The sequence below is a fragment of the Tauraco erythrolophus genome, chromosome Z (assembly GCF_009769465.1).
Source record: "Tauraco erythrolophus isolate bTauEry1 chromosome Z, bTauEry1.pri, whole genome shotgun sequence".
NCBI lineage: Eukaryota > Metazoa > Chordata > Aves > Musophagiformes > Musophagidae > Tauraco > Tauraco erythrolophus.
The window spans coordinates 71,940,955-71,966,195 of record NC_141496.1 but is presented as its reverse complement, the minus strand read 5'-3'; the positions used below and the strand labels follow the sequence as shown (position 1 = coordinate 71,966,195).

Below are 25,241 nucleotides of genomic sequence, written 5' to 3'. Positions count from 1 at the left end.
GGTGGGGGGGGGTGGGAGGAGGGAAAGGAAATCCAGGTATATTTTAAATTGAACCCATGACTCTGTAGAGAAACTAAAGTACCTATTTTTTGCTATAAATCTTGGAAAATCTCAGCTGCACAAGTCACTGTCTGGCTATATATTAACTGTTCAAAAAGTATTGTCAGTTCCAAGTGAAATATTACCACATCTCCTAATTTTCAAGTTTAAAGTACAATTTAGGTGACAGTGTTACAGCTTTGACCATAGGAGGAAAGCAGAACATAGAAGACATCAGTAGATTTTAAACAGGAAGAAGTAAGTTCTTGTATATTCATGTATGACATGCATGTTTGTGAAAAGTACTGAATTAGAGAATAAAGCTCTTCTTTTCTTCAGAGGGCACTGGGAACAGAGTGTAACTCTCTGAGCATCCCCACATAGCCTCAGCAACCCTAATTTGAATGACAGCTTCAGCTAAGAAAGTAGATGGTCACTTCTCCACAGACTACTCCTGCGGGTGCTAGTGCTAAATGATGCAGGTTTTTACTGCAGTTCTGTGGTATGGAAATGCAAATACTAAATTTCATTGCCGAACACATCTTCTTGTAAAAGTACTGCTACTGAAAGTTAGTTGCTTCTGTTGTTTAAAAAATTAATGTTTACATTACCTTGTGCTTTTGATGCAACTAAGGTAGGGTAGTTATCTTCTAATTTTTGTGAAGCTGTTCCAAAATACTTTCAAATATTTTAGATGATCACCATCATAAAAAAAAATCCCAAATTTTTGACAGTATCCTTTATTATTTAAATGTGAAAAAAGTAAAGAAAATGGAATAAGTAGTAACGTGACAGTGACATTTGTACCTTGTTGTCATAAAACGGGAGCTCCCAAGCAGAATTCTATGAAACACTAGTTGCCCACAGAGTACTTGCAGTTACTTCTTGGAAGGCTGGCTAGTCATACACTGCTGGCTTTAGTCCTTGTTTCCAGCTGTTACATCACATAAAAGACAACTAAAAATACATTAAATACTTCTCCATACAAGCAAGTTAAAACCTGCTGCAATAATATTAGGCACTGAAAGTAAAAGTGTTGTGTGCAAAGTTATGAAGAGAAGCAAGGGGGAAAAAAAATATTACAATCTCTCTGCTAAAGCGTGGTCTGTGACATGGCAAGGAAAAACTTTGACAAGGTTTAATTTCAGTATTTCAGCACATTTTAGACATTCAAAACTGTATCAGATGTTCAAGGTTCCAGTTTAGTAACACACTCTATCACAGATCTAACCAATATTTGCTGTTACAGTTTGGCCTATGCTTATGTACCTCACTGAAATTAAAACCCATATGACAAGGAAACAAAGTACTGACAGTTCAGCTACGTCAAATGTTCAGAATAGACAGTAGTAGATTTTTCCTAGATATTAAATTGTCTACGTGGAAATCTAATAGGCTAAAGGTGCTTCCTTATAAGGCCAGAGGGTGTGACTTACTGGAAACACAAATAAAATGTGCGAACACAAATGAATGAAAAGTGCAAACTGTGAGGGTGGATTGAGCTGCCGTTTCTGGAGTTGTTTGCCTGCCTACTGACAACAATAAATTTATATCAGATTTGCATGATATTGAAGATTCATCTCATGCTTTCTTCATATTTCTGATTTTTATTTATACTGTGATCTCAGTGCGACTACATGTTTTGGGTTGTGTTTTTTTTTTTCTGTAGCCTTATTGTTTCCTCAGCTAGTAGACTCCTACAGTTCTGATAAAAGCAATTCTTACAAAGAACTCGGCTTGCAAAATGTATTATGCCGTGGGGCACTATTATCAAGGATGGCTCACCTTAGACCAGTCTCCCATTCTCCAGACGTAGCATTTGGAATAGTCCTCACAGTCCTCTGCTTCTTTAGGCCTTGTGGACAAAACACATTTCTTGCGGGGATTGGTGCACCTCACAGTCCGATGCCGTACTCCCTTACCACACTTTACAGAGCACTGTTGGAAAAAGATGTCTTTGAGGTTTCTACAAAAGTCATAGTTAACCCCATTTTATCCTCTTCTAATGACCTCTGCCAGGCTGACATATTTCAAGACTTCAGTGATTTTCTGACTTCCAATCTTCAATTGTATAGACACTGGATTTGTTAAAAACTAACAAATGAACAAAAATTTCTTACGGAGCAGAATGATATTTGTTGCATTTTCAGCTAAAAACATATAATTAGATCAAAAATTATTTGCCTAAGGAAAAAACAGGCTTTTGGATAAGAAAACATCTGAAAAGTTATGATGAAGTGAATGCAAAGTGTTACACTGAAAATATTAGGCAATAATTGTTCTTCCAATGAAAGGAAATGTAATGAAAGAAAATCTAAATAATATTCATGAGAATAAGATATGAAACAACTTCAGAAAAACACTGCTAGTGTATAACAGATCTTTTTGGGGAGAGAAAAAAGTTAAAACGGAAAAGTAAATATTCTGAATTTGACTGAATTCAAAGTCACTGCATATACAGCATGTGAAAACTCATTTCAAGCTGCACAGAAGGTCTTAATCTATGTTTTTTTCCACCATTCCCACTTACATTGCCAAAACTTATGCCATTTCCTTCTCAAAACATTATCACTGCTTTTGATCATCCCACTGCTTGCAGATCAAAATTCTCCTTTGCCAAGCTGATTATAACTGCAGGAAGCACTAGTGGCTAGTTTCCAATATAATGGTGATAGTAGGAATGGCCATGGGAAACACCTCACTCTTCAAAATATATTTATTGCTTCCAACAAAAACATACTCACTTATTTCTCATCTCTCAAGTAAAATAAACTAACTCCGCAATTTGGGTTTCTTTCTCCCACCTCTGCAAGTGAATACCATTCTTCTCACAACCAGCCCTTGCATTATAAACCTCTGTGTACCAAACCAGGAACTGCTGCTATTTACTTCTTCTCTACCTTAGCATCTGCTTTTCATTTTTGAAAACATTCCCTACATCTTTTGAAAACATTCCCTACATACTGATAGGACAAGGGGAAATGGGTTTAAATTGAAGGAGAATAGAGTTAGATTAGATCTTAGGAAGAAATTCTTCAGTACGAGGGTGGTAAGACTTTGGAATAAATTGCCCAGAGAAGTTGTGGATGCTCCCTCCCTAGAGGTGTTCAAGGCCAAGTTGGACAGAGCCTTGAGTAGCCTGATCTAGTTGAGAGGCGTCCCTGCCCATGACAGGGAGGTTGGACTAGATGATCTCTGAGGTCCCTTCCAGCCTATGTCATTCTATGATTCTGTGATTCTATGATCTTAGCTCTTTCTTGCTTGGGAGTCAAGGGGTGCTTTTTGAATAATAATTACATTCTACAGCAATGCTTCAGGATGCAACATATGTGAAATTGTGTTATTTATAGGCCCTTTTGCCCATCGCTTGTGCTGTTCTCAGAAAAAGAGATGAGAAGAGAGAGGAAGGGAAGGAAATGTCCTTTGCAAGCAGCCCCCTTCATAGCCTCTCTGAACCAGAATGGCAGCAAGCATCTGCTGATCAACATCCCTTGATAGAAAAGTCTGTCAGAGGTGTTCCCACTTTGAATCCAAGGTCTAGCAGCTGATAAATGACGGCCTTAATTCCATTTAACCCTAGTTACCTACCAGTACAGTCAGGACATATGTGATTATATGTGCTTGACCAGTGGTGAAAAGAAACTGTTCCAGGATATGAACTAGGTAAAATGCAGTAGTTCTACACCACTGGTTTACCTAGTCCCTGATCCCTTTGCCAAATCATTGCATGAGGACCATCAAAATCATTAGGCTGAGCTGTGTCACTTGCCGCTGAAAAAGTCAGATGCCCAGAAAATAGTAAGGCGTAATCACTATGGACTATTTATACAAATAAATGCAGCACCTCAGACCAGACTCCCGCTTCCCACACAGTCATGCAGTCCTGGCCTTCACAGCGCTGTGCAGAAGCAGGCTTTGGCCCAAGGCAATCCCTCTCCCTAGCTCTGATCAGGGTCCCGTTTCTGAGCTGCTGTGTGCAGGCTACTTGTCTGTTCTGGGTCCCTTTTCCACAAGTCCTTGAACATGGTGTCCATTCTGTCATCATCCATCTGCAAAGAAATATAGGCAATGCGGTGACAAGAAATTAGGAAGGGAAAAGGACCATCACATCATCTTACTCTCTTGCTTATCAGTACATGCACCCAAGACATACCTGTGTATTTTCTGCCTCCTTTTAATCTCACTTTGTTAATGGACTACTTATTAATCCAACAAGTGTTAATGTTCGTATCATTTCATTCCCCAGCCCATTGTCCCTATGTTTTCAGAGTGCTCTCCTCTCATTATAATTTCAACTAGAAAAGCTTCAAAATACACACATATTTTAATGATGACAGATCACTGACCAACCTGTCTATTATTCTCTGTATGACTGTCTATATGTCCAGTGCATGCCATGCACGTGAAGTCCAGCATCCTTTGAAAATACTCACTTGCAAGACAGAATCACTCCTGTGTGAAAGACTCATCGCTCTGGAGGAAGTATAAAAGCTCAGACTGCTTTGTGTTCCTCAGGGTCAGTTCTAACTCAGCTTGCGTGGTTTATATCACAGCAGCAAGAAAGGCTGATGCACCTTGGCAGAGCCCACGCACCTGAAGAGCAATTGTTCTGGAACATAATTTTCCCTGAATGTTCTGTAGCTCCAGACTATGGCCATATGCCCTTAAAAATCAAACAGCTCTGCCACTGATGCAGTACCCAAGAGTATCCCAGGAGACTTGGATTGCAAGGGAGAGTTTTTAGGAAACTGAGATTTAACAAATCTGTTCCAACCTTCTGTCACACATTTGTTGTAAGAACATAAAATATTTAACTAAGGTTTCTTCATTATCAGTCCAGAGACTCAATTTACAAATCACAGCCTGTTAAGATAATGCAATAGAGTTTAAGATACTTCTTCAAGTGCCAATAACAAACAACTAGTTATGCAAACGTATGCTTTAGTTGCATTTCTGTTGAAAGCTAACAATATTTGTTCTGTGATAATCACCACACTGTATTAAAAACTGGATATATGTTAAGGGTCATGATACCTTTCTGCATTTCTCAGCACAGCATCTCTGAGTAGCAATAAGCAACACTTAAAATATTTCATTTAATAAACTGGATAAAGTACAGAACTTTGAAAATTTATAGTTGACAATGCCTCAAAAGAAGATCAGACTATTCCATTTCTATCCATTAAGAGCACAGTGACGTTAATAAAATAAAATAAAGATCTGCTCAAGTATGTATATAATGAAATACAAATAGTCTCTCAAAAGTGTAATGCCCTAGTCTGGGGAAGTCCAAACCTCAGTGGTTTGGTCTTACTTAAAATGTATCATACCTTGCATTTTATCAATTTCAGTATTTCATCCTTTCCAAGAAAGCTATGTCTTCTGGTTCATTTTACATACTTTTTTCAACAGTATTTGCATTTTATTTACTTTGCATTGTTTTTTTTTTAAATACCATCTACCTTTCCTCCAGATGGCTGCAGTAGACCTATCCCAGTACTTACTCCTGGGGATGCTAGCCAGCTATTCCTAGCTGCTCTCTCCTCCCTTGAAAAAGGTGGCAGGCCCTTTAACCAAATGAGGGGAATTTCTTAGTCTTAATTCCTAGCTGCCACATGGAAACAGGATGGCAAACTCTGAAATGGGTCACTGTGTCAGCCTGGACAGCCAGTGCCAGGACTAGGCTGCCAGCTTGGCTGAGGGGACACCAAATGGGATTGGCTTTGCAGGGCACAGGCTGCATGCTGCAGCTGCCTCCTGGGGTGAAATTCAGAGAAAAAAAGCTCCTCCTGTTTCTTCCATCATTCTACCATCAGAGTCCAGTTCTGCCTACTGATGCACATACAAAGGGATGGGGGAGAGGGAGAAAGGAGCGAGGGGAAGGCTTTCTATACTTCAACTTGCATCAATGTAGAAAACCCGTTTAACCGTGATTTATTTATTTATTTGTTTGTTTAGTTACTACTTAGTGCACTCAGAGCCTACCAAGAGCTTTTAAAGGAGCGAAGCCTTGATTGAACAAAAACCTAAAATATATTATTAATTAAAAGCATGGGATTAAGTCCATCTTTATATAAACAGCATTTAAATTCCAATTTCATAGTACACATCAGTCTGTGAGAACACTTCATGAGGAAAGTAATAAGCTGCTTTACCGAATAAGAACTGATTTAGGCATGGTGCTTAAGGGCTCTTGTTCATTAAAACTCAGGAGAAACAACAGCCAGTGTTTCTGTTTTCCCTGCATTTTGCATTATAACCTTTTGGATGTATGTATTTACTGGACATTCATTGCCAGAGGCAGTCACCTCTCTTAGCTCGTAAGGTTTTTACATCTAGATACTACAGTCTAATTTAAGCAAATCACCATTACCTGGTCTGGCATGGCTGCTCATTGCACTTGCGGATCTGTGGTTCAGGTTGTGTTAAATACTTGCACTTCTTGTTGTCCACAAGACTGATATTCTTGTTCATAATCTTCGTGCAAGAGACTGTTGTCTTTCTTTCACCTAGTAAAAAATAAAGCAGGTATGTGGGAAACCAGGAATATGCAACTTTGTTAAAAAAGGAAGGACCTAGTGTCTTTATCAGATACAGCTATTTCATATACAGTTTGGCTAAAAGAACTGTAAAACCTGTACAAGAAAATCAAAGCTAGCAGGCAGCCTAAGAGAGATATTAAAGTTTGTAGGGAACAAAGCGATTTTCTAATCCAATCTGCACACCACTGTCAACAGAGATTTGCTGCTTTATTCCTGTAACTAGTCATAGGCCAAACCGTTAATCTTACTGGAATTATTGTTTCTTTCTCAACCACTGAGACCCCAGCATTGAGAAAAGCTTGCAGAAAAATAATACAGAAAAGTATGGTTGATCATTAATACACAGAATACGGAAAAGAACGTCAAGTCCTGCTTCTCCGTCTTACTTGAGCTTAGTAGTTCTGCCTGGTTTAGCAGTGCGCTGGCAGGTGTGGCCAGCATTCAGCTCAAGGCAATCAGCACACGCAGCCTCCAGTAAGGAGCCTGCGCTATTCCCCGTGAACTGAAGAGGCCACACGACTGATCTGACCTGTAGGGTAATCATTTAGGAAGCTGGGTCCTGCCTGCAGAGACCTCGTGCATGCTTTGTACAAAAACCTTGCCCTGACGCGTGGGTGGGAGCCTGGTGTCTCGTGAAGCTGGGAGCATTAGAAATCAGAATTTAACGTAACACCTACTGCAAGCAATAACTTGTAATTCAACTGGAGACGAATTTTCAGAAAACTAGCAATCTTCGAATTACAGGCCTCGATTAGTAGAAAATCGGTTCATAACTCTTTGTTCCTATGGTTACGATTTAACACTCTCTCTGGAAGTTTACTGACGAAGAGGGTGCGTGCAGGAGCTGGGCAGACTTAAGCACGCAGCGTTCAACAGCGGTCGGAAACGTGCCTGTGGACGGAGCAGTTCAGCTATAAATGCGCATTATGTGTGTGACCACAGCTGAGGTTTTACATGGTGCTTGTGTACGTGAGAGCACATGCAGCTAATCTATCATATACGGCCTTTGAAATGTTTGACAATTCTTCCGGCATTTACATATACATCTGTGTATTCATATTCTTTCCCACACAGAGAAAGCTGTTCTGCAACACAGGAGGTCACAGACCAGTTACACATACAAATATGCACAAAACCACACGCTTCATGAATAGTTTCATCCTGACGCACACTTCAACATTTAAGCAAAACTACCGATAATTGCTATATTCTTTAATCAGATTCCTCAAAATATTTGTTAAAAATCGAAACAAAAACATTTACATAGGGTTCAAGCTGCAGCATTTTAATTTCATTATTGTTTCATATTTAAGCCAAGAACTAAAAGAACAGTTTAAAAGGTTTTGTCTGAAGTAAGAAAAATCTTTCACTTGTATTTCAGAATATTTGCAGCAAAAATCTCTTTTATGGAACTTTGTATTAACTCAGCTATTTTAGACAATAACATAAAATGAAGGCCAGTTACAACAGAAAAATTTGATAAATAAACATTACAGTAAAGCACTTAAATATTTATTTAAGCATTAACATAGAATAAATTACTGTTATACTGCATTTTAAGACTTCTCCAGATGATAGGTAACTTTAGAAATATTTGGGGCAATAATGAGAGATTGTGGTAGCATTAAAATTATTCTAAAAATATTTCAGGAAACTGTAAAAAGCAGGAATATTCCAAGTGAATAGGAACGCACAACCAAGAAACAGAGGATGCTACTAGCACCACGCACAAAATACCTTCAGGAAAGAAGCTTTCTTACCAAACCACAAAAAGCATGTTTATGGAAACTACAGTAATCTGTCATGACACCAGGATTGTTCACAGAGTCAAAGGAGCTAGAACACTGTGCTCCTTATGCTGCTGTTAGGAGAAAGTAAAGCGTTTCCAGGCCTTCTTATTCAATCACAAGGTGCACAGCAGTTTTCAGAACTGCTGATCAGATCAACCATGACCGTCAAGGTCGTAAGCAGGAAAGACACGTATCAAAAATCAATATAGTATTCACAGTGTAAGTCTGACTAATTCCACAAGGTGTGAACAGATCTCTATATGTTGCATTCATTAAAGAAACTCCAAAACATTTTTTCAGTGTAATTATCTTTTTGAATAACCGTCTTCTAAACCGTAGTTTTAAAGGATTTTGTTACAGCAATACTGTTCGTGTTCCAATATTTGTTTTCACAATCATATTTTGTTCTTCCAAAGTCACATTTTTTATGGTTTATAAACATAAACATAGGAAAAATACCACATCAGCATACTAATATCTGCTGTTGTAATATTTGTTCCATATGTTTCTGGATCATCCTCAACTCATGTTACTAACTGTACATATTTGATCTGAGACACGAGTTCAGCTTTTCTGTAGTTTGAAATGTCTTTTACAGATCATTTATCTTCAATAGTTTCAAATACAGAGTGGAATGCATATGAACTTTCTATTCTTGTTCTAGCTCCTGCACTTGTATTTCTTCTTGGAAACTGTGTCCTGAATTTGCTTTGTTAATCTAGATTTTGTTCCTTCACTACTTGACTATCTTTTTCTGCTTACTTAAATGAGGTTTAATCTTTTCCTAGACTTACCACTATTCTTTTAATATAATTGGGAAGCATGAGACTGAAGTATGTCCACCATTGCATGGAATCATACAGGCCAAAATGAGGATATTAGTATTAAATGTACAACACTGACCATCAGAGTCTTAAATATTAATACAACATGTGTTTTAACTGAGATATATATATACACACACAGAGTGTATATACCTATAAATGCGTATCATATGCACACACATATGTATTGTGTATATACATACACATTTTCAATATATGTGTGTGTGTGTTTTTATACTTTTATTTTACCTCCTCCACATACAGCATCACAGTCCTCCCAGCCAGAATGAGTCCACATGAAAAGAGGCTCCGGTACTTTAGAGCTCTGATTCTCAGGAAGAGGATCCAGTGGGATTGTGTACTCATAGTGTAGACCATAGCTCTGGTCATGGAAGAGCAGCACCTGCAAAATACAGAGAAGGCAAACCTACCTATGTACACAGACACTGTGGAAGACAAAGTTGGAACTGTGAGGACATTATCTTGAAAAGCATGACAGAATGACTTAATGCTCTATGGCCATTCAACTCTTCTGATGGAATTTGTAGAAGAAATTAATGAGTGTATCCAAACCAAGACCATGCAAAAAATTATTTTAATTAACATAAAGGTCGAAAAGCTCTTCATGTGAAATACGCAAAAAAAAATCACCAGAAATCTTGAGGATGATTATGTCCTGTGATTTCACTGCTCTTAAACAGAGGAAGTCTTTCCTAGCTGCATCAGATTTAAAACTATTTTAGCCAATTTCTTGCATTTGAAGTACTTCCTCATCATCACTCCCTCTTTCCTTCTACTAGCTACCAACATTTTCTCCCCTACACTGAAATGCATTAAAACTCTACTTCTTCATGGAGAACTCGATGATTGCAATCCTGAAATAGTGATGCTGTGCTATAGTCAGCCAGGACAAAAAACATCTGATATCAATTTCAATCTCTCTCCTTAAGCTGCACATCAGCTTCTTATGACATTTGTAGGAATGCTGAGACCTTCCATCCTGCCTCAAAAATGTAAAGATTATTCTTGGATTTAAATGCACATTTTAGAAGTGAGCTAACAGATCTAGGGATATAAGCAGGTGTATATATATAAAAGCAGGTATATCTTACATAGATCTCATTATCTTCAGGAGCCTGGGAAAGAATATTATTTACCATCTATATGATAGTAGTCAGGTAAAAAACCCTCATCCATACTGTCATACCAGCAAATGTAAAGGTGATGTTGTGGGACCTTTGGCTGATATTTTCTCCCAGAGACCCCTCCGAACATAATGGACAGTGGTGCCGGCAATATTGAATGTTCCTGAATGCTCTATCTTCCAGTCACTGTTGATTGACTGTTTTCCAGCATCTCGAAGAGCTGCAAAATATAAGAAAAAAAGACCAGTATAAAAGGTTCAGTAGTGATTTGGGCCTCTTTCCTGTTTGGATAATTTAACAGGTAGGTGAAATCACCTAACTCTGTTTGCAAAGATATTTATGGATCTTACTATACACGAACTTCAATTGGAACATGCTTCAGAAACACTTTCTGGAAGGAATGCTTGGCAAAACCATGTGTGTTTAACATTACTTAAGGTTAACATCAGTGTTTTAATGCCTGAAGAGACTGACAGGTTCCAGCATAATTCATAATTTGATCACTGAATTGATTTAAGGCAAAGGCAACCATTCTCTGTTCCTGGGGTGGTCACTTCTATGATCTGAAAAGGCATGGGAAACAACATTTTCACAAGATACTCCTCAAGGTTTGTGGAATTAGGTTAAAACTTAAAAAAAATTCTAGTTCGGAATTCTTCCCCCTCCAATAACTACATTTGCCTTTTTATCCACCTTAGAATGTGACAATACAACTGTCATCCTACCTAAAGACTTAACTTTATACACTTTCACTACATAATTTGATGCTTCTTACAAATAGGAAAAGCTTATTCTTTTTGGCTGAATCATTCCTCTTGTTGGCCTAATTTATACTCAAAAGCATCATCAAGACAGGTAAGATATATTTCATATATTGAGAATATAGGATTTTACATTTGTTTTCTATAGTAAACTGAACTTCTTCTGTAAAGGACTTGTAATTTTGTTTTACTTTATTTAATTTGATCAGATCAGGTCTGAATAATCATGTGAAGTAGAATATACTTGAAGTCACCTTCTGGACAAGAAGTTTTACACATTCCTCTTCATTGAAATTGCATGTTTGGCATCAGACTGTTGTGAGAGAACTTCAACAGTTTAAGCCTTGTCCAAAATTTCTTTTTTAAAGTTGTAAGTTAATGTGAGTCAATCCTGTAATCATCTTCTCTCCTATTCATATTTATACTGTTATGTTCTGTTTCTATGAGAAACATGGCAACAGGTTGACGGACTGGCAGAAATACAATTGCGTAAGACACCACTGATGTGTACCACTGCAGCGCTGTGTAATAAATATTAAGACTATAAAATCCATTAATGCTGTAGAACAGCTCTTTACTAAAAATAACCAGTGATTTTACAAGATTTAAAAATTGGTATTTTAGGTTTAAACATTCTATTATTAATGGTAATTAAGTTTTATTTAGTGTTTAAACTAAAGAGGCCAATCCTCTTCCCAGTGGAGAAACAAAACACACGTACTCCAAAGTGCTGAGGTCCAGTCAGGTCATACTGCTCAGACAAAGCAGCATCCTCTCCCTGGAGAGCAGCTGGCCTTGCATCATTTTGTCTTGTCTTTAAAACGAACACGTGTGCCACAGCACGCAGACAAGTGAAGGGGACTGGAACCCAGCCCCAGAATACAGAAATATGCCAGATCTTGCATTTTCTGCTCTCAAATTCCCCATTTGAGCCACTGGGGTTAGATGAAGTAAGAAAGGGTATCCTCAAGCCTAAAGTTTAGGCTTGGATTCAGGCAGTCCAGCTTCTGTTCTTGACCCTGTTCACACCTCACATTGCGAGCAAGTTCACTGAGTTTTATTCCACACCACACACATACTCCCACTCTCCTTAGCTTTTGATAAGGAGGACTTCCTGTACAAAGTAATGCAATACAGGAAGAATATTCAGCACAGAAGTGTGTCCTCTCTCAGGCTATAAAACAAATCGAGCAATACATCTACAACTAAGAAGACAAACAAAGAAAACTCGGACTGGGAAAACCTACTGCAACTGTAATCAAGACCCAAATTTCAGTGCTAAAACAAGGGAGCTAATTAAAGTGTATCTCTGCAGAGCACAAAATGGCCATCATCACAATGATAATTAAGTGCAATGTATTTTTTAATTACTGTAGCATGGATATACACTCTTCCAATTTTAATGAGGTGTGAGAGGCTACACAGCCATAGAAACACAACATTTCACAGTTCAGCTCTTGCATCTCCCAGTACTCAGTGGGGAGCACTAGTGCCCCAATCCTGGTCTTTCACTTGGTACATCGAAAGGTACTAATCCTTTTATTGTTTTCTATGGGAAAAACACCACTGTATTAACTTTGAATTTTTTGGTTAAGTTTAAATTGCCACACTTTACAGAGAGATTAAGAAAAAAGGTATTTGTCCTAAAATAAAGAGAGATGTTGACACCTCTGTGAATTGCGAATTTTGCCTTTTGGTGTGTGCAAAACTTAGTCATACTCTACAGAAAAGTACCAAAACCATGCCATTATGACTGACACTTATTTTTCTCAAGAAAATACACAAAATATCTGAAATTAAATTCTAAATAAGAGTACCTTCACTGGTATCATTTGTCAAGGAAGTAATTGTTTCACTTCCCTTCAGGTTATCGTGTGTTCCCTTCAAGACATCTTATGAACGTTAAGACTTGAGATTTCAGTAACTTTATGAAAATTTCAACTGTCTGGTCAGTAGTTCCCAAGGTCCTCCTTATTACCCTTTTCAAAAATGGTGCAATATTCCCTTTTCTCCAGTCATTGGGGACTTTACCTGACTGACATGACTTTTCAAACGTGCTTGAGAGTGACTTGGCAAGTACATCAGCCAGTTCCCTCAGGACTCTGGGATGCATCTCATTGAGTTCCGTATATTTCTGTATGTTCAGGTTCCTCAGGTGGTCTTGAACCTGATCTATGATGGGAGGGACTTCATTCCATCAGTCACTGCCTTGACATCCAGGCACTTGAGAGATCTGGGAGGAGTGTTTACCATTGAGACAAAAAACTGTTGAGTACCTCAGCCTTCTCCATGTGCACTGTCATTACTTCTCGTGTCTCATTTATCAGGGTGTGCGTTTGTGTGTGTGTATGTATTTTCTCTAATCTTCTTCTTCTGACCAACATACCTGTAGAAGTCCTTATTATTCTTCACATTCCTTGCCACATTCAGCTCAAACTGTGCTCTAGCTTTCCTGATCCCATCCCTACGCATCTGAGCAGCATCCTGATATTCTTCCCAGGATATATGTCCCTGGTCCCACTGCCTAAGCATTTCCTTCTTACACTTTAGTTTGACTCGGAGGTCTCTACCCAGCCATGCTGGTCTCCTGCCTTCCTTGCCGATTTCTTACACATGGGAATTGAGAGCTCTTGCAATCTAGGAAAAAGGTCCTTAAAGAGCAGCCAGCTCTGTCCTGCTTCTTTATCCCTGAGGGCAGTTTCGCAGTGGGTCCCATCCACTAATTCCTCAAACAACTGAACTTCGCTCTCCTAACATTCAGGCTTTTGTCTTCACCTGGCCCATGCCCCTCAAGATTGTGAGTTCTACCAGAGAATGATCACTGCAGCTCAGGCTGCCATCAATCTTGACCTCTTTAAATAGTTCATCTATGTTGGTAAGCAACCAACAATATTTCTCTGGTTGGGCTGTCTATAACCTGGATTCAGAAATTCTCCTTGATGTTCTGTAAGAGTCTCTTGGACTGTTTATAGCTTGCTGTGCTATTTTTCCAGCAGATGTTGGGTTATTGAAGTCCCCAAGCAGTAACAGAGCCTGCAAGTGTGATGCTTCCTGTAGCCGAGGTAAGAATGCTTCGTTAGTAGGCTCTCCTTAGTTGGGCAGTCTGTAGTAAACACTAGCCATGATGTTTCCTTTGTTGGCTTGGCCTCTAATTTTTACCCATATGCTCCCAACCTGTTCACCACTGTCTTTCAAAGACAGCTCTGTGAAGTCAATCCATCTTCTTTTATATAGGGGGCATTTGTTTCCTTTTGATGTAAAATGGTTTCAAAAGGTGTTACTTATTAACCATCTTCTATGACCCTCTAAAAGTGAAAGGAAAACACATTTAGTCTCAGTGGTCTCTGGTCTCTAATATGGGATCAGGCCCTCAACTGGCTTCCCTTGAAATTAGAAATTACACAGTTTAAGGATTTGGTTCAAGGTATTTTAAAACTATTATCATTGTCAGAAATGAGGGCTTCAAAATTTTCTATTATTTGTCAGATCTCATCTGCTTTCCCACACCCTGCTCCCCAAAAATGTGATCCCACATGCCTTTTTTTTTCACTAGGAAACGTATTTCATAAAGAAAATCAGACGGAACATAACACACCTATGGACTTGATACCTACAAGAGAACCTGCAATTACAATGTCATGCAGAAGCTGCGGGTCCAGAGGGTCTATATCCCTGAAGCAGCTTGATCGCATATTTGAGAATAATGATACAACTACTCCACTCCTTTAATTCAGCTGAAAATACATAACTTCTCTCATTTCCAATAAGCAAAGAAAAATTTCAGGGTTTAGATTGTAAGTCATTTGTATAGTTATATACCATTAACCAATCTTACTAATTCGTTATGAGGCCTGGACCTGTCATGCCATTATACAAGTATCATACAAATGAGCTCTCTGATGTCAATGCCTGGTGTATCTCTTATACAAAAGTACTGTAATCTTCCTTTTTGTATCCTACATTAAGAACTTTTTTTGAAAAAACCTTTAACACCTGTCAAATATAAATGAAAATTTAGCGTCAGAAAAGCCATTATCTTAGACCACAGGAATCTAGATAATGCTTGAAACAACTTTTTTATATCTGTTCTTACAATAATTTTTTTAAAGTAACTGACAATGAACCAAGTCTCATGTCAATACAGTTAAAACCAGGCAGAGTTATCACTGCTAGTTTATTCTTTAAAAATAATATCAAAATTCTTTCTCACAATATTAATAAGCTTATGCTTTAGGAAGTATTATCAAATTAAATAAACACTCCCTCCCCTCTATACTGCTACAAATAAATCCTATTCCTAAATAGTCTACTGATGAAATAAGAATCACAATCTCTTACGCATTTTCTCACATAACTTCAGGAGGGAAGAATACCTAATGCTTGGCTATATGACTGCTTCTACCTCCCTACAGAGAAGAGACAGGACAGACCTCGACAGATTAATCGATTCAGGAAGTGCAGTTGCGAGTTATACCCTATTTTTTCTCCTAGGATGCCAGAGCTCCTGTTACTGTGGTGTATGTTGATATACCTCAGATAAAGAAGATATCTGAAGTGTTCAGGTAGAACTCTAAGATTTGCTTCAACAGCACAATCATCCAATGATGCTACTGATGTTAAGCTGTGACTCTGCTTTCTGACCACCAAGTAAAGCCAGACAAGGGCATTTCATTTTGACTCCCTCTGTATTAGACCTGTGCTGTACAATGGAGATCAAATCTTCCCTCAGGTTGAATTACCTTCCACTTTGTAAGCCACAGCTCTTCGTGTACACTGGATTAAATTGTGTTTACAAATGTATCTCTAATTATACAATTTCTAATTGTATAATGAGCTATATTAATCCTCAAATGTGTATATGAGAATTAGCAAAACAAAAATAGTGTTGGCCTATATTGATTCATTTCAAGCACAGAAATGCAGAGAGCGAAGTACTATGGAACATAAAATCAGCATACAGAACTGTAAGATAGAAAACAAATCAGAAACACAAGAGAATTTAATCTGTATTATATTTCACATTTTTAAACACAGTATTTTGAATACTGTTTCTAAGATGAAAGATTTATGCCTTCTCCCCAAAACTTTCATTATGTTTCTCTTATTTAAAAAGTTACTCCTTTTCAATTCAAATTTGTATGCTTTCAGAATAAACCTCCTATAAGTGAAGAAAGTTTAAATACCTTCCACTAGTAAAAAAAAAAAAAGGTGCAACAACACAGGTTTTAATTCAAAATACTGTTTAACAGACCTGTTCCTGCTTTCCCATAAAGGCTTAACAAAAAAATATTGCAATGAAACACTGGCTGATCCTCATTCAGACTGACATTAGCAAAATTAAGAAAAGTAAAATCAAAGTGACAAGCAATTAAGAGTCGATTATGTGCTAATTAGCACCTTTCAAAAATAAGCAGCATGACTGACATTATTTCATGGCCGTGAAAAGCATTACATTCTTTTTGCCTTTTGCAAGGTAAGGGATGAATCAATTTGCCACTCATCAAAAGGAATTAATTTCCTAAATACAAGTCCAACATTTATTTATTTTTGCTTTATTTAAAAAATCAAAAATAATAGTGTTTCAGTTGTCCACGTATGTTAACATAGTAGACACATAGGGAAAAAAAGCTTGGAAAATTTAGAAAATGTCACTGAAATGTCAGTTATCGATTTGACATTCTTACATATTCATGTGTATGGTTCATTGGGGAACAATGAAACAATCCAGATCTCTAAAATCTCCTGTGATATCTTAACAGCGCAGGTACAGACCTCCTGATAAACCAAGAGTCACCCACTGATGTCTTACACTAATTAATATTCACCATCTTCAACATTCTCTCAACTGAAGTACTGAGAACACTCAGGTAAAACATTTCTTACAATGTAGGTATTACTTATGAGCAGAACTCATAATAGTGATTAAAATAGGGAATTTTTCATTCCGTTGTCCTATTTCTCATACTAAGTCTCTCTCAATTTAAACTTAAGCAGAGCATGAAACAGCATCAATCTTTGAGACCCCTTCCAATCCAAATCATTCTATGATTCTATGATTCTACGATATTTTGCATATTCTCTTAAACCCTGTAACATTAATAGTAAAAAATTATACTCCCTTACACAACAGCTTTAGAAATCACTAAAAAAGAAAACCTTTTTTTCAACAAAAGACAATTTCAAAGAAATGAAAAAAATAAAAAAAAATATTGTGATTAAATTTGTCCATTAAAACATTCAGACAATTCAAAATAATGCAAAGCAATACTTTTCTGCTTTCTTAGTCTAATTTTAGAACGTTTGTTTGACTTTATTGATGATTTGCTATACGTTGGTCAGCGTCGTTTTTTTGTTGTCTGAGTACAAATCATTCCATGTTTCAGCATAAAACTCTTTTCATTAGTTTAGTGCTTTCCATAAGAAAAATTGAAAATGTTAAAGTATGTGGAATTTTTCTTAAATCATCTAAACACATTCTTTGAAACATTCTGTAAACAAAACGAGATGAGACAAAAAGTACCAAATAAAACCTGTACGAAGAATGGTACTATAACCATTCTTTTATTTTGTTATTTCTACAGAATTTCTTTAGAGGTATACTTCACAGATTTTTTTTTCCACTCAGAGTTTCGTTTAATCACGAAAGCATGTTTTACTTTTCAGTGCTGACCAAATCAAGACATGAACACTAGAACATATGACATTTACCTAAATAACTGTGAGCTGGTTTTTCTTCCACAACTTTGATTCTCCTTGCTCCTGCAGGTATCACCAAAGCTTCTACATAACCTAGACACGAGAGCAGATATCCTGAGTTAAATACAAAAGCATAGAAAAGTACATCTTGCATTTTTTTTTAATTTCTTCTCCCTTATTTTGCTTTTTAAATGTAACAAGTTATAATTTATATAGCAATGGTTTGAAGCTTCTTGCAAAATGTTGAAACAAGCTATGAAACTGTCCATTATGTGTAATGTATATGCCCTGATATACAATTAAAAGACTATAGCAAACTAGACACATAACAAGAACTAGTGAGATTAGACAGGTTGAGGCTGGAGCAGATGAAGTTGTCTCTGGTCAAGCAGTTTAGTGTCATCATCACCACCAGATGATGATCATAAAAGAATTCCAACTTCTCTTAGCGTAAAGAGACAAATAAAAACCAAACATCCTCCTACTGTTTGATTATTTTTTTTTAATATCTTGTGCTCCATCTCCCTCTTCTTCCTAGAACACATTAAAACCCTGTTATGAATGGCTTTAGTTTTTAAGTCTACTTATTAGTTATTTGCTTTACATTACAATTGCTTCCTTGAAGTGTGGGACTAAGACATGCTCTTGAGCAATTTGCTTTAAGTAAAAAGGACTGAAAAGGCAATACAGGTGAAAAATACTGTGCAAGTAGGTATGTTATAAATAAACAAAAACATATTTTAGATTATCTGGGTGAACTTCAAAAAGTGGACAGTAAACCAAGTTTTTATTTCGTGTAACTATGTAATGTTCTATAACAAAACACTGAGCATTTACAACACCTTTCCAATAATCCTGAAACATGAAAATTAAATCGCTGCAAAGCAGCATTACTTATTTTTAATTTCCTTACAAACTAATTACACTTTCTAAGTATTGCTGACAGTCCAGCTTCTTGAGAAGGAAAATAACTTACACAGTTGTTTAGAGGGCAATACCACAATACTGTAGATTGGCACAGAACCCTGAATAAACTTGAAAATGTGTGGATATTCACCTTAGCTATAAAAAAGAGCTGACACATTGTAATCTCTATTAGCAGTCACCTTCTTTGTAGTTTTTGATCTTGTAGTCCTCCAGACTCATTCCTGGTTTGAGATCCCTGCTCTGCATTACTTTCAGCTTAAGAGAGGGCCAGACATAAACATCTGAAGACTCTGCCTAACTTTTTTTTTTTTTTAATGTACTATACTTCAGTCTATAATGCATTGAAGTCCTTAATTTTTTAAAGATATACTGTCTGCTTCTAATTACGCTTATTTTTTGATGTGATTTACTTACTGTCTTGAAATTCTGCGCAATTTCTATTCAAGAAACTGAAAGCGTAATGGCAAACAAATGCTGAAAACAGTTGGCCAAAGCTGTTTCAAAGAAAAGACTTTTCTTGGAGAGAAGGTATCCATGATGCATTATTAGGATTTCAATTCTCTACTCTGTCAACACTATTGTGCTGGAGCCAGCTCATTCAAAGAACAGATCACAGCACTATTCGAAAATCTGATGTTCATTCTGCATTAGAAAACCTATTTGCTTTTTATGATATGCTATTATTAGTATAAACCAATGAACAATGAAAAGATATAAGACTTTTCATTCAGCTTTATGTTCTCCCACCGCCTGGCTTGGTTTAATGACATTACTCTAGGTGACAGATCATAATTTGGATATTTATACTGAAGACTACTAAATGAATCTAAGCACTATAAGAATTTACAGTTCATTTATTTGCTAAAAATATAAAATTTATTTCACAGATTTTTTAAAAAATCAGGCTCTTATGAAATAATGTGTGTCTTAATGGAAGATAAATTAGATAATTACTTAATTTTATAATTGAAACAATTTGTAATAATTTTCCAACAATTAAATTTAAAAATACTCATGCATTTTTATGCTAAATGTCTTATCTTAAAAAAAGTAGGTATGAAGTTGTTGTGAGGAACTGAATGATTTTAAGAAGTATAGCTTTTTCAAGTTCCTAATACTCAAAAGTAATCAAAGAGTATTAGGTTTCCTGAGTATTCCAAATAAACAGACTTACCTGCTCCTCTAGTATGATTAAAATCACCTTTAATAACTTTGCATGATTTTCCGTTACCATTGCATACACCGCAATGATCTTCACGAGCCAGAGATCCCAATATGCCATCACAGCCAAATTTCTGTGGGACAAGAAAATAAAGCTACTGAAAGATAGGCCATGTTTTCCATAAGGCTGCCTTTAGTAGTGGGCATCTCACTCTTTTGCAAGACACCCTAACCAACATGATCTATCCCTGCTCAGAATGAGAGTTGCACTAGTTCATCTGCAGAGATCCCTTCCACACTAATTTCTTCCACGTCTTTATGTAGATTGTTGCATTTACTCTTCCTATATGGTTGGCTAACTCTACCATCTGCTCTCCAAGAGGAACACAATGGCATTCCTGGACCTCTGCTACTTGGGAGCCACTGTGCAACACTCCCCCCACAGACCCTCCTGCTCAGCGATTGCAACGTATGCAACTCTACTGCTTTCTACTTAAAATATAAGAGGTTCTTTGTCACGCTCACAATGGTAAAGTGTTGTCTAACATCAACCTAAAGTCTTATTCTGATTAGGACATGAACATGTCTGGAACATGTAAATATAAATAAATATTTACATTTTTCTAAAAAGCATTCAGATTAAAACAAATTACGTTTACTCAAGCACCTCCACATTACTATGTCAGACAGATTTCTAGCAATAAATATCAGTGGTAGCCTGACAACAGGAATACAGTTAATATTGTATGATGGTCTGACATGAAATAAAAGCCTTTTAAGGAGTAGAGAAGTTGTCACAGGGTAATCTTGTGCACTACATAAACGCATCTGATAAAACCATTTAACTTTCAAGACTTTTTGTAAATAATGAAAATAAAAGTTAGGTTAAAGAGAAAATGAAGGATTCCTTTAAGAACAGAAACTATGGTCTATCAAGGAGACACTCATTTCCAAGCACATTAAGATTTTTACTTCCCTTTACACACAGAATTTTTATTTGAGTTCTTCTATCTAAAAAAGCAATACAGATTTCAAAATACTGATTACAGCAAAAGCATTCCAAAAACTGTGTATCCAAAACAGTACATAGAAGATACAAATATTTAATTCTACAGCCATAGTCCCCAAAGCTCTTCCTAATGGGTTTACAGAGTAAAATGGGGAAGATCTTACAAATTAGACTCAAATTTGATTAGCTCCTATCTCTCTGATCCCTTCTTGATACGCCAAGAAGTCAACTCAGTCTTAGTCAGGTGGGTTTGGTTTAAGCCTTTTTTTTGTTTTTTTTATTAGTCAATTGTGAAAAGTGAATGATGAAACTTTTTGCCCAGAGAAGCTGTGGATGCCCCATCCCTGGAAGTGTTCAAGGCCAGGTTAGATGAGGCTTTGGGCAACCTGGTGTAGTGGAGGATTTCTCTGCCCATGGCAGGGGGGTTGGAACTAGATGATCTTTGAGGTCCCTTCCAACCCTAACCATTCTATGATTCTATGATTCTATGAAACAAATGACATTTTTTCAGGAAAATGGGCTATATATCATCTTTGTGATTAAACAAACCTGTAATTCTTACATGGTGACCTAAAGCCCCAGTTCAGCCAAGTATTTAAGAGTATGCTTGTTGCACGTACTCAGTCACTCGATAAAGGAAAACTATATTTACATATATGTATTTGTTTGCATGCATCTGTAAGTTAGTTTGAAGTTATTATAGCACCTAGCAATGCTGTTTCTGTGTTAAAGGTTGGGTTTTCTACTGAATTTGATGTGTGCAATGAGAAGCAAACAAAGGAAAAAACAGCCCTGTGTGTTTTTTATACAGAAGTTTCCATATGAGGCACTACAAAAGCCACAAAAGAACTTCTATGAACCAAATGAACTCTGAGGATCACAGTGTCAGCACTCAGTTTTAGTTATCTGTTATTTCAGTCCTTCAGTCTCGGTTTATACAGAGGTAGAATTTTTTGCTCTTGAAAATGGCAGAGTTAGACATACATACATATGCCCCATGGCAAAATTTCCCAACGTGTTGAAAGCTGACGCTTTCCTTCGAAGATGAAATCAGTTATACTCATTTTCCACTCTGCAGCGGTTTGTTATAAGCATCCTTATCATCACAAATACACATTTTCCAAGCTAACCCTTCAGTTGCTTCACATACTGTCTTGCACTGAGTGAAATTAGCTTAGAGCATTTTAATATGATACAAGAAGAGCCATTCAGTCTTGGTCATGCATATTGCAACATGCTATTAGGGAAATAACACATATGTGTAACAAACATATGCGCTTGCATACATGTGCCTGTGTATCCCGGTTCAAAACAAGTGAATCATACCTGGCATTTACCATCTGCACAGACATCTAAACCATTCTGCCCACAAGAAGTTCCATCCATCACCTTTTCTGTTAGTAGAATGGGTTGATCCTTTCCAGCCAGTGAACAGAACAAGGCACATGGCTTTTCTGTAGTAGGAATTGATGGAAAACACCACCAAATTGATAGAAGGACATTTAACAAATACAGAATTATTATTAACATTATTTTTAAAACTGGTATTTGCTTATCTGTATGGCATGAATCTATGTTAGCACAGCAAGTTATCTTAGATACAGTGTAAACAAAAAGATTTTGATCCTTTTCTCAGTTGTTTGAAAAACTCAAGTTCATTTTTCTGCTAGAGCATACTGGTGCTACAAACTTGGCCTACACAGTACTCATGTCATGTTCATTGTTGCAATTAAGAATATGCACATTACAGCTGTTGGAATATTTTGATTGTAATCTATACTTTCATTCTACTATATTTTTGGTAGATCATAAATATTGGTTAAAAAAGAAACTTAACACTTTCCAGATTTTCTAACTATGCAGGTCAAAGAGAAAAAAATTATGTAACTGAGACACCCTGAGAAGAAAAATACACAGATTTACAAAGTCCACATTAAAAAAAAAAAGACAAAATATGAAACACCTTCTTTCTAACATCTTTACCAAGGTCAGATAATTTTCTACTAAATTTCTAAAACATTCTGCAAATAATTTCTAATTTTGAAAGAGAACAGAAAAGTAATAATATTCTATCTATCCATGTATTCCTAATGATCATCATTTATAAATTATGAAGTTGGCTGCACCACTGCCAAAGTAGTACCAAATAAAATAAACTAAGTCTCCTCTCAGTGGTCAACTGAGTACAAAATGACATGATTTTTTCATATCTTTATTCGCAAGTGTATTGACGCAGTACTTCTTCCTAAATCTGTTGCAGATTTTTGAAAGGATACAGCCAATCCTGAACTTGAAACTGATTTCACTTGGACACAATCTATGCCACTCTGACTTCACACTGACTTCTAGGTTCCTGGAGTGTATTTTTACTAGTAAATTAAACAGTTCCAGGAAACGTTCATGGGCACAGGAATTCTACTGTCTATACAGCTGAACTATAAAACAGTCTATGCCACATTTTTTTGCGTGTGCTAACTAGCACTAGCTCGGTCTAGACTGAAAATTGCCACCTGCAAAGGACCATTTCCAAAAAGCAGTTTGGATGTCACTATCCTTCTCAGAGTGCAAAAGACCTGAAAAGTACAGACACAGGACTTCTGTGCCAGTTGACTTACACATCAGAGAGCGGTCTGGTCACGTGTAATTTACTAAAATTGACACAGCCTCTGGGGATCTCTAGGGGACTGGTGCAAATAGATGTGATCTCTTTTGCCAACATGTGAAGCCAGCCAGACACAAGTCATCTCCAGTTGAGAAGCCTGAGTCTCTGCCTGAGTTTGTGCCTCCTGCATTCCTGCTACACTCCTTCAATAGTAATCCCAAAGTCCTCTGGGAGCTTTAAGCATATATCAGCATTTTTTTAAAGGAATACAAGATTAACAACCTAAACGATATTTTAAGGACACTGAACTCAAAGAGACAGTAATTCAACACTGGACAACTTCAACAGGCTGTAGGAGACCTCATTCAAATACGGCAAGTATTTTGGACATGGTGCACAATTAGTGTCTACTAAAGGCTACGAGTGCAAATAATTAAGGATTTGGGAACAATGTATTTCTGTAACACTGGAACTCTTCAGCTGGTGTCCACTTTTGTGTCCCCTGAGGGACACCTCAAGCCAAGAGGATCTCTCAGAAAAAAGTTAGATGAAAGCAACCATCTGTACTCCCTAACATAGGAAGAACAGTGTTGAGATTTTTCGTCAGATGACTGAATTGTTCAAAATCATGAATTTCTGCCAAAATCAAACACTGGTATGTGAAATACCCAAGTGTTAAACTAGAATTCTTCTCTCCTTCGTCAAAACCAGGAGCTCACAATAACTACAGTGATTTTTTGGCTTTGTAGGTAGACATATAACTGATATATGCATGCTTAATGATGTAGCTCCAGAAAGCTGTATTTCTGAGTCATTTCACATCACATTTCTGATTAAATAGGATCAAACCGATATTGAATTTCAGTTCAAACGCAGTCACTACACATCAAGAAGGATAAATTCAATAGGAATTCACAATAGGAATATAAGACAAAAGATTCTGGAGTGTACAAGAATACCATTAAGTCTTGCCTATGAAATAAAATGACTAACCAAAAATCTTGGGCTTGGGGTTTGTTTGCTCATTCACTTTAGTTTCTACCATATCTTTCTTAATAAACAACAATACCAACAAACTATAAGCCATACGAGCAGAGGATGAAGAACATGGGAGATTGTTTATACTTACCATCATCGATGACAGCCTGCCACTGGTGCACGTGCTTCTGATACGAAGATCTGACACCGAAAGCCTGACACTGCCAGTCCCTGAAGGCAGGCACACCAGCAGGACAAGAAGGATTTTCACATATTCTATACTGCATAATGGGACTGTGACACTCTCCTTCAAGGCCTGAACTAGAAAACATAGCATAAATGTCATACTTTATTGTTGTAATATTTTGTCAAAATTACAGCATAGTTTATTTATGCTATACACAAATTCAATTTAAATAGCAGATTTTTTGCTGACATTAAGAAACGTTAAGAAATCACCCACAAAAATCAAAGTCACAGAAGAATACATGTTTGACTTCTGCTTGTACTGGTTACATTACATATAAAGAGTTCTGGGTGCTAAACCGTAATTTATACTTGGCCCCAAAGAAGCGCTAGGACCAGCAGGAGCATTCAGTAAGGAGAATCTCAGCTGCAGTTTCGATATAGTTCAGGTGATTTTTCTCTAGCTGAGAAAATTATTTTTCTCACTGCACCAAAGGTGCCACTGAAAGGAAGTAAAACCTGCAGATTTGCCACCTCTCCTTTTTTACAGTTTTGGTGTTGTGAAGTTCAGACAATATGCT

At 37.0% G+C, this 25,241-nt stretch overlaps 1 protein-coding gene across 1 annotated transcript in view; it reads right to left on the bottom strand.

Moving 5' to 3' along the window:
* ADAMTS19 (ADAM metallopeptidase with thrombospondin type 1 motif 19) overlaps window positions 1–25,241 on the bottom strand; it is a 160,896-nt gene that overhangs the window by 22,425 nt on the left and 113,230 nt on the right. The window contains exons 13-21 of the mRNA XM_086629295.1: window positions 24,626–24,795; window positions 22,221–22,348; window positions 19,899–20,019; window positions 17,810–17,890; window positions 10,403–10,560; window positions 9,445–9,598; window positions 6,413–6,548; window positions 3,884–4,088; window positions 1,825–1,977 (exon numbers count right to left, since the gene is read on the bottom strand). Of these exons, the coding sequence (XP_086485421.1) occupies window positions 1,825–1,977; window positions 3,884–4,088; window positions 6,413–6,548; window positions 9,445–9,598; window positions 10,403–10,560; window positions 17,810–17,890; window positions 19,899–20,019; window positions 22,221–22,348; window positions 24,626–24,795 (1,306 nt within the window). The remainder of the gene's footprint in view (window positions 1–1,824; window positions 1,978–3,883; window positions 4,089–6,412; window positions 6,549–9,444; window positions 9,599–10,402; window positions 10,561–17,809; window positions 17,891–19,898; window positions 20,020–22,220; window positions 22,349–24,625; window positions 24,796–25,241) is intronic.